The sequence below is a fragment of the Sylvia atricapilla genome, chromosome 1 (genome assembly GCF_009819655.1).
Source record: "Sylvia atricapilla isolate bSylAtr1 chromosome 1, bSylAtr1.pri, whole genome shotgun sequence".
NCBI lineage: Eukaryota > Metazoa > Chordata > Aves > Passeriformes > Sylviidae > Sylvia > Sylvia atricapilla.
This window is the reverse complement of record NC_089140.1, coordinates 46,116,197-46,131,286: the sequence shown is the minus strand read 5'-3', so window position 1 is coordinate 46,131,286 and position 15,090 is coordinate 46,116,197. Positions and strand designations below refer to the sequence as shown.

The 15,090-nt window shown below is 40.5% G+C and overlaps 2 protein-coding genes across 5 annotated transcripts in view; one reads left to right on the top strand and one right to left on the bottom strand.

Annotated features, from left to right (window-relative positions):
- The window catches only part of BBS9 (Bardet-Biedl syndrome 9), a 283,155-nt gene extending 273,611 nt beyond the window's left edge, over window positions 1–9,544 (bottom strand). The window contains exons 1-5 of one of the 2 annotated variants that reach the window (XM_066321634.1): window positions 9,165–9,544; window positions 7,917–8,037; window positions 4,185–4,335; window positions 2,662–2,726; window positions 111–224 (exon numbers count right to left, since the gene is read on the bottom strand). In XM_066321634.1, coding sequence (XP_066177731.1) covers window positions 111–224; window positions 2,662–2,726; window positions 4,185–4,335; window positions 7,917–8,028 — 442 coding nt within the window. In that variant the 5' untranslated portion in view covers window positions 8,029–8,037; window positions 9,165–9,544. The remainder of the gene's footprint in view (window positions 1–110; window positions 225–2,661; window positions 2,727–4,184; window positions 4,336–7,916; window positions 8,038–9,164) is intronic. The other variant, XM_066321643.1, reaches the window with a different exon arrangement.
- Window positions 9,545–9,652: 108 nt separating this feature from the next.
- The window catches only part of NT5C3A (5'-nucleotidase, cytosolic IIIA), a 28,230-nt gene continuing 22,792 nt past the window's right edge, over window positions 9,653–15,090 (top strand). The window contains exon 1 of one of the 3 annotated variants that reach the window (XM_066321668.1): window positions 9,653–9,945. In XM_066321668.1, the coding sequence (XP_066177765.1) occupies window positions 9,808–9,945 (138 nt within the window). In that variant the 5' untranslated portion in view covers window positions 9,653–9,807. The remainder of the gene's footprint in view (window positions 9,946–15,090) is intronic. The other 2 variants (XM_066321726.1, XM_066321695.1) reach the window with 2 other exon arrangements.

The following is a 15,090-nucleotide window of genomic DNA, read 5'->3' as shown; positions in this document are numbered from 1 at the left end:
TAAAAAGTACCATCATGCATAGAATAATGTTTGTCTCTACACAGCAGCACCATGCTGCCTTTCAAAATTCACTTAAACAGCTGATTATAAAGAATATACAAGGAGCTTACCTTTTACACCACCAAATGGGCCATAAGTCATATTACATGCAGTTCTCTGGAGATTGTGCTCATACATAAGTTTAATCTGATACTGGTTCCCATGCTCCACATTCCCCTGAGTTCCTACAAAAAAAAAAAAAAAAAAAAAAAGAGTAAATATTTATTCATAAACCACATACAGTAGAAGAAGTAAAGGAGTATCAGTGTAAACACTCTCAAGAAAAAGTAACTTAATTTCTAGTGACTTTTGAGATATGTAGGCTCACACTGCTGCTTTCTGAGAAAAAAACCCCACCAAGCTACAAAATTCCTAAATGCCAGAACCAGAAATTAGGTTTCATTATATTAAACATGGTATAAAACCTTGTAAAAGGCTGAGATTTTATTACTTAAATGTATTTGTCATGTTGAGCACACCTCTAAGACCAGCCAAAAAGCTTTGATTCCCCCTGCTCAAAGGGGAATTCTTATTATTCTCTAGCTATTTGGTAAATGTACTACAAACAACAGCCAGCTCCAGCTGCAATAGTCTCTGTCTCAAGTTAGCTGGTCATTAGCTACCAAATGACAAAGCTGTGTTTAGGGCACACTCATCACTTGCCTTTACTTTGCCTGAAACTGAATGGAGTGGTCAGCAATGCAAAGATAAAAGACAAACATACAGTAATAAAAATAAGTTTGTGATATACATCACATTATCTGAATAGGTCAGCATGAATTTTAACTTCTTGACTGCTTCAATGAACTAGCAGAAAATAAAAGTCCTTCTAAAGAAACTTAAGTTCCTCTTTCAAGAATCAAGTTTTTCTTCAATCCCATGAAGAAAGTAAAGTTCATTACATACTGTAATACTTCAGGAATAATATTAGTAAACAAAAAATAAAATAAAATCTTTGAGAACAATCACATCAGCTGGGAAAAAGGTATTTTGTGCTAAATCCTACCACAGCTTTAATTATACAAAGATTATCCCAACAACTACTTAAACAACATCCTATGAAAGATTTGTAGGTTACGGTAACCTTTTAGGCAATTTCTTCAATCAAATCAAACAGTTTTAAACAATTACCCCTAAAGCAGGTCCACGTGAGGGAAAAGACTGGAAGAGACATGAGGGAAAAAGCCCTGCTGAGTAGTAACTAGATAATAAGCAATATTTCAGGATAAACAAGTTAGAAAGTAGTCAGTCTGTGTATATTGACTGTAATACAATATGAAGGCCATACTTTAGTCATCCCTGAAGGATGCTTTCATTTGTCAAAACAAGCAGCATAGTGGTTTTTTCTTATGAATAACAGATATGCTAACATGTATAAAGCAGTAAAGATTCCACTTAATTGGAATAAAGTGTTATTTGTGTGTTATTTGCCTTAAAAGCATAAAGAAGTAATGACAGTTATTTCTCAAAGGAGCTCATTTGAGAGTACCCACTCAGATGACAGAAATTACCGTTAAAGCATGAATGCTCACAGATTAGTATGAAAAGTCTATTAAAAGATAACAAAATTTTACTTCTATTATTACTTAACTGCTTAAGCCATGTAGACCAAACAGCAAATTATAACTACTAAAGACTTCTAGACTTACTATCATATGCTCTCAATGCAAATTTTAAAATAAATTGTTTTAATAAAAATTATATTGGTAGGCTACAATCCTAAAGCATAAACACTATTACAGCAAAGAGAAAGCACAAAAACTGCAGTACATCTCTAAGAATTCCTCCTCAGCAAAGACCACTTTCACAGGTGTCTCCAGACAGGCAAAGAGAGCACATTTTTGTAACCTAACTACAAGCCTGTAAATAAGAAACAAGCTGCTCCTACAAGAAAACCATGCTCTTGTAATGAAAGAAATCACAGAGTGTGTCCCTGCGTGGAGAAAATTAACAACACCATGTTATGTATTGAATTTTGAAGATGGGTGTACCATTAATAAATCTCTTAAATCTGTGCTTTGCTTTAAGCATATAGAAGAAAAAAAAAATCAAAGCATAGGATATGTATTCCATGACTGGGCTCTCCACATACGGAGAGAACACATTGTATAGAATTTCCAGCCAAAGGCAGTAGAAGAAAGGATTTAGGAAAAAACAGAGTGGTTTTACCCGCTTACCAGTATAAACCTCCTGTCTTCTCATGGGCTACCTTACCAATGTTCTGGCTTTCTAAAAAATTATCTAGACTTCTGAGTTCAGAAAGAATAGTAATTGTTTATTTTTAAAGAGCTAAGTACATTGGCATTATACAGCCATTTTTTCATCAGCATGTTGAACAATACCACTTCATAAAACCATAGTGAGAACGAGCTGCCCACAATCACTATTAACCACAGCCCATCACACACATCACAGCATCTCAGGCAAGGAGCAGACCAGCAAACCTCTGCTAAACCTAATTACTAATATCTCCTCTTCATACGTGGGCCTTGAGCAAAAGAACATGACTGCAGATCCTCAGCAATGAGGACCAAATACTGCATATGCCAAGTTTAACATTAACTCAATCCAAACTTTAGAATACACATAAAATCACTGGAAAGCTTGGATCTGTAAACTAACCTGAAACAGCATACACACAGAGTTTTCGGCAATGCAACACAGCCAGATGAAGTCCTTCAGTACCACTGTAAAAAAAGGGTATAAAAACACATATTTTCAGATAAATTCGAATAGAATTCATACAGGATAAAATCCAAACAACATTAAAGTTGTTCTCATGTGTAGGCCAAATGCAAAGGTTTGGGTAATTTCAAAATCAAAATGAATCCTTTAAGAACATATTTTGAGATTCAAATACAAAGAGCAAACCAACTATTTGCTCAGTCTGCTTTGAAACTCATTTGAAATAAGGTGCTGTTAATCCTTAATGGAGGGACAACACGCAGATCATCCCTCCAAACAAGCACTCTTCAGCAATATCAGACACCACTTTTTTTTTAATTCACTTTTGTACTAGCTACATGGAACCTTCCAACCCCTACATTCTTCTTCATCCAAATACAAATAGTATTTCTAGCAAAGTACTTCTGCTGTGAATACAAAAAATGTTTTAGCTCATTTCACAGAGTAAGACATTTTCATTCCTGCAAAGGGTCACTCCATGAGTACCTGACCTTTGGTTTCAGAGCATGAATCTTTCCCATGGTTAGTACAGCTTTTACTTTCATTTTTTAAACTAAGTTCATGCTACAACATTAGAAGCTCAAAATTAAAATGAAGCCTTCAAGAACTTATTACTAAAATAAAGTTTTCCTAAGTAGATTCTCTTACAACCAGTTAACTATAAGGTGTTTTCCTTAGAGTCACAGTATCTCTCCTCTACCTGGCCACTTGTTCCCTCTAAATTCATTGGAACTAAGGATGTTCTATACTCTATCAAACAGGAAACAATTGGCCAGTATTACATCCTTGCCCATAACAAGTTAGTCAAGTATTCTTAACGCCTTAAAAGATAATTTTCAATGCTAAGTTTTTCTTGTTCTATATACATCTAAAAAATTGTATAACTATCTAGAAGAGTATCCTGTATATATATCTTAAGCAAAAATTCTCTCTTATATAGATGATTCAAGATGCAGATCAAATGCATAGACGTGATTAACAGTTGTGACAGGAGGTACAACTGACACCAAAGAAGGCTACAAGCATCAGCACTTTGTTACCTAAAAGCCTCTAACACCTTTTTTGTGTAGCATCCCATGGGCAGCTCTGGCTCTTTCTCTCCTTCTTCTCTCTTCCTTCTGGAGGTCCGGCTAGCTCTTTCATGTCCCTAGAATAGCCACCTCACCCTTTCTGTCCCTCGCACACTCCTGTCCCTCCCTCCTCACAACACGGCCAGCAGACTCCAACTGACTCCCTAACTGCTAACTCACTCTTGTATCACACCCATAGCTGTGAGGGCAAGGCTGTTCCCACTCTTTGGTAATTAACACAGCTGCAAATATTTGGGTCAAGATTGCCTTCAGCACCGTCTCTGTCTTCCCACACAGTTGTCCATCTAGAAACTGAAAACTCACCCCCCAAAACAAAGGAAGAAAATCTAAGACTTAAATAAACAGCACCATAGCCTGTCATTTACTTACGAAACAAATTTTCCCACTTCCACCTGCAATATTGGTTCTCGCAACTGCACTTCCAAGAGCAAGTCTTCAGGCTGTACTTCATCTCCAGGTTTCACAGGATGTGGATTAAAGATTCGGAGATATCCCTTATAACTGCCCACAATAACTTTATCTAAAAAGCAAACAAACACGCAAACAAAACAACACATTCCACATGTGGAATTCAATTTGCCACAGAGTGCTTCAAATAATACCCTAAAAAGATTTCTATCTTTTTAGAAAGATAGACATGATTCAATTAATGTTCATTATGCTCTGTTTTCCAGTTTAACTTTAGCAATTACATTTTTTGCAGGTTTGTGAATATCTGTCAGCACCAGAGATGGCAGCAACAGAGTTGAGGGTAAGAATCAAGGAAAAGGCCAATGAGGCAGATGTCATGCTGGGAGTCTGTAAAGACCACCCAACAAGAGCAAAGAGGCAATGAAATAATCTACAAGCAGCTTCAGGAAGACTCACAGTCACCAGTATTCCTTGCTCCTTTGGAATACTTCAACTTACCAGATGTCTGCTGAAAATATAACACAGCAGAGAGGAACTGTGTAAGAGATTCCTGGAGCGTATGAAAAATAACTGCCTTACACAATTGGTGAAGAAGCCAACTAGGGAAGGTGCCCCAGTAGATTTGCTGTTTGTGAACAGAGAAGAATTTGTAGGTGATGTGATGTTTGGATGCTGCAGTGGGCAAAGCAATCATAAAATTTTATCTTCAATTCTTAGAGAAGGAAGGAGGGGAAATAGCAAAAGAGCTATTATGGACTTCCTGAAGCCAGTTCTGAAGGGCAAAGCGGCCCAGGAAGGCTGAACATATGTAACAAAAGAAGTCTTAAAGGGTACAGGGCTAGGCCGTCCCCTTATGCCAAAAGACAAGTTTGCAGGGAAGAACATCATCCTGGATGCGCAGAGCTTTGGCTGGAACTCAGGAAAAAGAGGAGATATGACCTTTGGAAGAAGGGGCAGCTCAATCAGGGGGGCTGAATCAGCTGAATCATAAGGTTATGCAGGAAGAAAATTACAAGGACCAAAACCCAACTAGAACTTAATCTAGCTACTGCCACAAAAGACAATAAAAATGTTTCTGGCAATACATCAGCAACTAAAGGATGGCCAAGGAGAATCTCCGTTTTTTATTGGATATGGGAGCAAACAGAGTGACAAAGGATGAAGAAAAGGCTGAGGTACATAGAGCTGCTTTCACCTAAGTCTTCAGTAGAGTAACAATTGTTCTCTGGGTACCCAGCCCCGAAGCTGGAAGACAGGATCAGGGAGAAGAATGAGGCCCCCATAAAGCAAGGGAAAATGCTCAGTATTCTGCTACATCAGTTAGACACAAACACAAGTCTATGGGGCCAGATGGGATCCACCCAGAAACACTGAGAGAGTGTGAAAGTGCTCACCAAGCCACTCTCCATCATTTACCATCAGTCCTGGCTGACCACGGAGCTCTCAGTTGACTGGAAGTTAACAAATGTGATGCCCATCTGCAAGAAGGGTCAGGACGAGCATCCAGGGAACTACAAGCCAGTCAGTCTCACCTCAGTACCAGGGAAAGTCATGGAGCATATCATCTTTAGTGCCAGCATGCAGCTTGTATGGGACAACCAGAGGATCAGACCCAGCCAGCAGGGGTTTATGAAGTGCAGGTTCTGTTTGACCAACCTGATCTCTTTCTATGACAAGGTGAACAGCTTAATGGAAAAGAGACAGATTGTGGATGTTGTTTACCTCAACTTTAGTATGGCTTTGACAGCATTTCCTACAGCATTCTCCTGGAGAAATTGGATAGTCACAGATAGAAACTGGCTTAGACAGGTGCATTGCTTGTTGGGTAGAAAAGTGGCTGGGTGGCTGAGCCCAGAGAATGGTGGTGAATTGAGTTACATCCAGGTGGTGACTGGTCACAAGTGACATTCCCCAGGGCTCAGTACTGGGGCCAGTCCTGTTTAATGTCTTTATCAATGACTTGGATGTCGGATCAAGTGCACCCTCAGTAAGTTTCCTGATGACACCAAATTGGGTGGGAGGGTTGATCTGATGGAGGGTAGGATGGCTCTATAGCAGAATCTGGACAGGCTGGAACAATGGGTTGAGGCCAATCCTATGAGGTCCAACAAGGCCAAGTGCCAGGTAATTCACTTCAGTCACAACACCCCCATGCAACACAACAGGCTTGGGGAAGTGTTGCCTCAAGTTTGCCTGCTTTTCACTGTTTGCATTTGTTCTCATGCCGCTTCAAGTAAACTATGTATATTTTTAGAAATTATCTATTGTTTACATATTTCTCCTCTGGGAGGAGAAAGATGATTAATGGTGATGTTCACCAACGAGGTCAAAGAGATGGCTACCTGTGTAGCCAATCTTGACCTGCTTATAAAACTGTATATACGGAGTGAGAAAAAATAAAGTAGAGAACTTTCCTGCATGACCTCCTGCTGCCTGCTCATTCTTTCGTGTCCCTAATAGTGACAGGGAAGAGTGGCTGGAAAGCCGCCCAACAGAAAAGTACCTAGGGTGAAGGTTGACAGCAGCTGGAACATGAGCCAGCATGTGCCCAAGTGGTCAAGAAGGCCACTTGCATCCTGCCTTGTATGAGAAACCATGTGGCCAGAGAAGTATTTCACCCCTGTATTCAGCACTGGTGAGGTTGCACCTCAAATACTGTATTCAGTTTTGGGCCCCTCATTACAAGAAAGTCATTGAGGTGGTGGAGCATGACCAAAGAATAGCAACAAAGCAAGTGAAGGGCTTAGAGGTGCACCAGGGGTTGTAAAACCTAGATGAGATATTAGAAAAAATTTCATCAAAAGGGTTGTGAAGCATTGGAAGAGACTGCCAAGGGAAGTGGCTGAATCACCGGCCTTGGTGGTATTTAAAAGATGTGCAGATGTGGTGCTCAAAGACATGGTTTAGTAGCAAACACAGCATTAGCTGTTGGACAATGATCTTAAATGTCTTTTCCAACCTAAATGACTTGAGAATTTCTACTGAAAAAGGTTGTACACTAAATCAGTAACAGTTCAACTTAATTCAAATTGTCCCTGAAAAGGGAGAATCTTATGTGAAAATAATTTTAGAAGAGTATGGCAGTAAGGAATCAAACTCAAGCACCTCTACTGGGCAAAAATGAAGCTCCAAGGTGAGAATAATATCATAAAGACACCAAGAATTTATTAATTTTAAAAAAACACACACAAAAATTCTCCCTGACAGCAAAGATAATTTCACATTATTAATGACTACACAGAAACACAGGGTTTATTCAAGCAGAGACACTTACTTCAACCATCACTTATTTTCCAGATCAAAAGGGTTGTTCATTTGTTTTTCTAAATTCTTAACTTTTTAGCTCTCACCTGCCTTTCTTCTCCGCTTGGGTTTTTACCAGTCACAATGTGTTTGCTTCCATGACTAACTGAAAATTCTTTATTGTAAAGATATCTACCATTGAGGGAATAAGGCATGAGAGAAGTTACTAGTGAACACAAGTAAGAATCAGCACATTTAGCATCATACAAATATGAAAAAACAGAGAGCACTGAATTTGCCTTCTTAAGCCTACAAGGACACATTAAAGACAGCACACGTAAAACTAACTAGCCAACTAGCCAGGCTAACAAGTTTTCAGCATGCATTGGTCAAAGCAAGCCTACAGCTGTGTGGCATAAAAGCCAGCAATTTTAAGTCTGAATTTACCTTGTCCACTGCCACTATTATCAACATCAGCAACACACAGGCAGCCTTGGTCAAATTCTTCCTTTTCTCCAAGTATGGTGGACCACCAGTCTCTAGCTTTAAACAAAGACATTCTTCTTTACTGCAAAGGAAACAAACCATTGTTAAAGTTTATATAAACACATGTAAATGTTTATTAAAAAAACTTTTTGTTCGTTAGCAGCAGGTTTCCTTGAGTATATTATACCTCTCAGCTTCACATTGCACTACTGTGAGCTAAATAAACGTTAATTCCAGGTGTCTGGACTTTCTGGTTACACAGTTCAGAAAACAACCCCAGGAATCCTATAGTCATTAGTTAAATTAGTAATGATAGACACTACTAGTTATATGAAGAAAAGGCAAAAAAAAAAAAAACCCAGGCTTCTAAAAACTGTTAAATGCCTTCTGTTACAAGCACCAAGAAATAAAAAAGTTTTCCAAGTCACAAAACTGAGGTCTCTTCTCTTACCAGGGAATACCAGTAAAAAAAAAAAAAAAAAAAAGAAAAAAAAAAGAAAAAAAAAAAAAAAGATTCTGATGCAAGTCTTCTGCAAGTGTAAAAGTGAAATTATTTTTTATTATTTTTAGACAAGTAAATGGAGACATAAACAGACGACATCAAAACTTCCACTGCATAATCGCATTGAAGATGCTCCAGTGACACGACTAAAGAACTCGGTCATACAGAGCACAAATCAGCTTTTCTGCTCCCTACCTGATGTTATTTTAAGAAGAGGGAAGGAGCGAGGAGACTAATCCCTTTGCGGGCAGCTAGACAATAACATAATCCTAGTTCAAAACTCACAGCTCCGCAGTGCCTGTGGACCCGGACACGCTCGATCCCACAGCCCGCGCAGGAGCCGAGGGGCTGCCCCGCACCGGCAGCTCCAGCGGGAACGAGGGCAAAAGCTGGGATTCGGAACAAACGCAGCCCGCAAGCACACGCCTTTTCCTCTTTCAAGAAAACCAAGTCCGGCAAACAAACCCGCTAATTTCTCACCTTTATCCCGTCGCTATGTCCGCTAGGCAACCTGCTGCTGCCGAGCGCGGGCTGGCACAGCACAGCCCTCCACACACACGCCCTCACTCCCTCCTGCCCTCCCTCACAGAGTCCCTGAGCAGCACACACAGCACCTACACCGAGCCTGGGACACGGACGGACACACAAACACAGACACACATCCCTGTGGAGCGTGAGAAGGGAGACGGAGCCCGGCGGTGGCTTACTTGGGCGAGAGGCGGCAGCTCTCTGGCACGGCGCAGTCCGAGCCGCTCCGGGGCGGCAGCCCCGCTTCCTCACAGGAGCTTCTCGCTCAGGCGCTGCCCGAGGCGAGACACAGGGCAACAGAGCAACAGGGCTACAGGCGCATTGCCACCGACGCCGCCATCTCCGGCATCCACCCCTCCCCGCCGCCGGCACCAACCACTCACCGCCCCACGCCCCGCCCAGGGGAGAGCTGGGAAATGTAGTTTGGGAAGCGACGCCATGGGCCGTTGGGCTCTTTCACTTCGTCCTGTACTTGGGGGAAGAGCAAAGAAAAGAAACATTTCATTTATATTTTCTGAAAGGAGAAAAAAAAAACAACAACCATAAGCACTCGAGAGCATGTGCTGTTTCTTCTTCAAACCTCTCACAGAAACCTCTTACCGTCGAGACGCCCAGCTCCACCCGCGCGCCCATCCTTTCGCTCCCCCTTTTCCCTGTGGTGGTAGGGCCGGCGAGGGGCCGGGCCGGCGGGGCGCGTGCGGCGCCGTCGTTGCCGACCCGGCGGTCGGTGAGGGAGGAGCGGCCGGGCCCCGCTCTCTCGCCCACACCGAGGGCGCCGCCCGCTTCCCCGCAGCGGCTCCCGGCGACCCGGGAACCACCACCATGGACAGGACCGCCGTGGCCAAGATGGGAGCCGTGGCGAGCGCCAGCGTGTGCGCGCTGGTGGGCGGGGTGGTACTGGCGCAGTACATCTTCACCATGAAGAAGAAGACGGGTAAGAAGACCAAGATCATCGAGATGGTACGTGGTAAGAGGCCGAGAGTCCCTCGGGCCCCGGACGCACGCCCTTCTCCTTGTCCTTCTCCTGCGGCCGGCGGCTCCTCACGGCCGCCCCCGTGGAGCCAGGCGGATATCCATGGGGCAGAGGGGGGACCCTGAGCTCGGTTTGGGATTTCTGTAAGGACAGGCGCTGGAGGCAGGAACAGTTCCGCCTCAGCATGACCCACTAGCACGGAAAAGGTGCCTGTGGAAAGGGTCTGCGCCGTCCTGCCCTGCCCTGCCCTGTCCTGTCCCGCCCATAGGTACCTGTAAGATACAAATGTATCCGTGGGTCTTGGAGGTAATTTGCAAGCCTGCTTGCAGTTTGATTAAAAGCAAAATGGACACGCACACACGTGTTCAACCATCTGTTGAAACTGGGAAGCACAGTCTGTTCAGGGTTACTATAAAAGGAAGATGGAACTCGCTCTCTCTTGCTGCCCTTGTTATACTTGTTGTTTAGGAAATTGTTTAAATATCTGCTTATAAATAACTGGGTCGTAAAAAAATCTTAGTTTGGACAACGTGCTGATTATGTGGAAGTCCTTCAAATTTTGTGATTTGGACACCACCCTACCGAAGAACTGAACCAAAATCCTCAAGGCACTTGTTAGCTAGTGGGTATCTTGTGATCACCCCTGGTGAATTTTACTGAAAGTTCTGATGATTTTTATAATTGCACGTGGAAACAGATTTTCATGAGAGCTAGGATTCCGTATGTAAATTACGAGCTGCCTATGTACGCACTTGGCTACGCATTGCCATGCTTGCCAGCGGAATTCGTGCGGTGCAGTTGGTGATAACGTGGGTTCAAAGAAGAATTCTGCTTTGAGTTTTTGCTAATTGCGGAGACATCACTTACTGTTGGAAAAATACTGTTTCTAATTATCAATCATATCATCTGACAGTTTGGAGGGGGATACCTTGCTTTCTAGTTACTCCAGCCCTCTTCCAACAGCTTGTGGGAAAGCAGAAAGTTTGAATTGCCACTTTAGAGAGGTTTTAGACCTATTGCTGTGAAAAGGCTTTGGGCTCTATAGTAGGATTTTATAAAACTCATTTGAAAACTTACAATGACATAACACTGGTTAACTATAAATTTTTTTTTTTTTTTTTTTTTTTTTTTTTAATTCTAGTACTATAATACTGGAACTTACTTGTGTGTTATGTGGACAATAAAATAACAGCATCTATAAGCTTGATCATATGAGTGCTCAAAAAGCAAATGCAATGCTTTCACTAACTCATGTTCATAATACCTGATTTGAGCTGTAGTTTAGAAAGTACCTAATAATTGCTAAAATGTATTTATATTAACTTTCTGCCCAATGTTTAAGTGGTGTTTTGTCTGGGAAGACTTGAACTTTGCCAAGATTTTGCCTTTGGTAAGGGAAAAAAATCGTCATGTCAATGCTAATTCGATTTCTGGTAAGTGATTTTCTCAAGCATGTACTTCAGATAACATTTTCAGAGCTATGTTTTTGGACACAAACCTATAATCCCTAAGTAGACATTTCCAAAATTCCGCTTCTATGGTTAGAGGTTTTCTCAGCTTTAAAATGGGAAGGAAAAATGAAGCTTGTTGAAAGCACATCCAATTTCTCATGCTGAAACATTTTGTCAGTTGGATGCAATGCATTCACACTCAGAGAGTGAGCATTTCAGCTGATACTCAGGTTGGCAGTTTCCTCATCTAGGAAACATCCTTACTTCTAAAGATGCAAATCTTCTTCCTTGAGTAGTATTTTCAGTGGACGTGTATTCAGGCTGTGCAATTTCTTTGAAATAAGTGAAATAGTTATGTAAAGGTCATACCAAGGAGTTGAGTTTGTCAAGTATGGGCAAAAATGTGTACATGCATTTTACTTGAATATGCTGCCTTCTGAAGAACTTTCTTTTATCCACCAATGCAGATTTGATTCAATGTTTGTCATTTACAAGACACTGTATCAGTTTTATTTTATGACAAGAGAGACCTTTCTTTGAGCTGTGGAGGAGAAGATACTGTTTTCCAGTCTGCAACTTAGTGTAATTTAGGGTGGTGGTAAGGAACAATACTGCCTTATTGAAGTTTATTTTCTTCCCATACCAGGCTGGTCTTCTGTGTTAGATTAAAATTATGGGATCATTCTCGTCTTTTCAGCAGATTTTTTGTTCCAATTTTCTTTGGGGAACATTGTACTTCAGTTTTATATCCACATTAGAGTCAGAATTACTGTGATGTATAACTTTTATCAAAAGCAGTAGGGAGCAGGCCCTATTTATACCTGAGTTATGTGAATGAAATATTATTTCATTATAATTAACTACAACAAATTTTTAAGAGTCAAATTGTCTGAGTCAAAATAAATGTAGATGAATATAAAACCCAAGTGTAAGTAAAAAAAATACAGCTGTCTTTAAGTGCTAAAAAGGGACTTTTACAAATCAAATAGAACATCTTTAAGACATGTTAATATTAAGGATTATGATGCCAAGAATGTTTATTCTGAAGAAAAGTGGAAAGGATTCACAAGCATTGTGGGAAAGGGTAACCCTCTTTCCTTGCTGAATAATGAAATCAAGTAATTCTTAAATATCTAGCTCACGTTTCAGTAGATGAATTCCTTAAGCACGCCAATTAGCCTGGAACAAATATTCAAGCATAATGGAGACACCTTAAAATTACTTCATCTTATTTGATAAAAAAGGTTTAAATTTGTAAGTGAAATGTCAATATTGTGTCTTCATGCAAGGTGTGTAGCTTGCAAACAGGGAGTTTCCCTGAGGCACTCATGAATGTAGACAGAGTTACTTCAGCTCCACTTCTGAAGTAACAGAGGCATTAATAGTAATGGTCACATGAAGGCTCACTCGGTGTGGTAAGAAACAGCCGTCTCTCCCCAAGCCTTCTGTTATTTGCACAGCCATGTTGCCAATTCTCTGAAACTGTATAAGTGTTTCCAAAGCCAGGCGAAAGCAAAAGTTAGCCACAAGGTTGCTACCTTTTCATTTACAAGGATAATTAACAATTAATTAGCTTTCAGAGTAACTTTTTAGAAAGTGTTTCCTGGCGATTTTAGAAAGAGATTAAACCTTACAGTAACATTAAGTCTTTTGGAGTTTTCAAGCCACAGGTAAGTTTGAAATTAAGTTGCGGATTCTTATACAGCAAATACTTGTACTGCCAATATACTTCAATTTTTGGTTACTCCTTGCCGAGTCTTTTATCAGCTCAGCAGAAAGCACGTGTTCACGAACTAGAGCGAAAAACATTGCCTAAATTTTTCAAAAACATTCTCCTGTAACCAGTTGCCCAAATTAAATGAAATATGGAGGTAACATAAGAAAAACCTTCTTAGAGGAGTAACAGTATTTCTTGTTGTCTGTTTCATAAACAAAGTTGTTAAAATCTTGGGGTTTTTTTCAGCAGCTTGTTCCTCACTTTTTGGTTTTGGAGCTTTCTATTGTTGTTTCTTGGGGTGGTTTGGTTTGGTTTGTTGTTTTTGATCTTTTTTTTAATTAGAATAAGAAACGCAACAGAGCTTGCTGAACCTTAAACTGAGGTTCTCTTCTCTGGTTTGTTATCCAAAAACTGGGTAAATGTGTAGTTACATTTGTCTGTTTCTTCAATCTGCCCCTGAAGTGAGAGGCATAATTACATTAAAAAGAGACTTTGTATCAAAGTTCAGCAACAACAGAATCAACCTCAAAGCAGTTTCTCAGTTTACAGGAAACATTTCAACAGCACAACTGTCTCTGGACAGTGCACTTTTTGTTTTAAAGAAGGAAAGAAAAGCAGAGATTTTTGCAGTATTAGAGTTTACCTGGAGGGAAATTATAAGAAGCAAGGAATTAATGAATAATCCAGTTATGTATAAGCAGATATTTAATTAATAACTGCTATTTATCTACTTCCCTAAGAAATAAAGGAGCATTATCTGTGAGTATGACTGTTAGAGGGGTTGGGGGGAGGGGGTATTTTTTAAATTATTATTTTCTTTTACCTGGCAGTCTCAGGTGAGACCATGTTCTTGTTTCATAGGGCATAAGAGCATTTGTGCCACAGATGAAGATACAGCTGGCAGCACACACCACTTCTTTATTCTTGTCTTGTTGCTGGTAACTAGTTGTTATAGTAACTGTGACGTTACTCTGGCAGGTTGACCTCTCAGTAGAGTAAAAAGCAGAGGAGTATGTAATGTGTAACATACATATTCAGGAATCCAAGTGGTTGCTATTTGCAGCTCCTTCGTGTGTACTTTATTCATATACAGAGCTGGAAAAGAGTTTGAGTCTGAGTAAACTGGAATCACTAAAAGGGGAATGGAAGGAAGATGGACTCCCTCTAATGATGCCTCAGCAGGACATTGTCACTGTCTGAATGCACTCGAGAGCCATGCAGTGATATGATTCATTTGGGAATAATATTGTTCAAAAAGTACAGTGCCGTGATATGTGAACCTAAGTAGTGAAAAGCGAAAGAACTGCTCAGGCCTAATACCACTGCTGTCTATTGACATGTGACTGAGAGCCCTTACATTACAAGAGTATTAGAATTGCTTTTAGATTATTGTTAACATTTTAAAACCAAGTTAAACTTGACATGGGTACTGGAGATGCTATATAACTATTTCTATAAACTTCGGGTTTTCTTTAGACTGTATTTCTCAGTAGAAAAATCAACTGATGGTGGTAGACACCAAATAGCAAAACAAGGTTGTTTTTGCCCACACGCTGTTTGCAGAGATAATCATAACACGTGCCACCTAGATATGCATGATATCAGGCTGCCTAATGTGTGCCATTGTGTATCATATAAGTCACCTAACATGTGGCTTGTAAAGCAAGTTTTCACAGGGCGTGAAAAACCCTAAGGACAATGCATGTTGATACCACTTGGATAGCAGTAACATTTGGGTTCTCACTGTAAAATAATTCCGTTGGAAATTTAAGAAATTTGTATCCCAGGAGAATAAAAATGGACTGATTTCCATTGTTTTCTCCTCTCACTGTCAAAATTACATACATACTAATATTTTACTTCTTTTAGTATAGTGAGCTGATCCTTCAATGCAGCTATCTGTTTCAGAAGTAGGTTTTAATTTTCTGAAATTGCTGCTGCTTGTGTTGGGGTTTTTTGGAGGG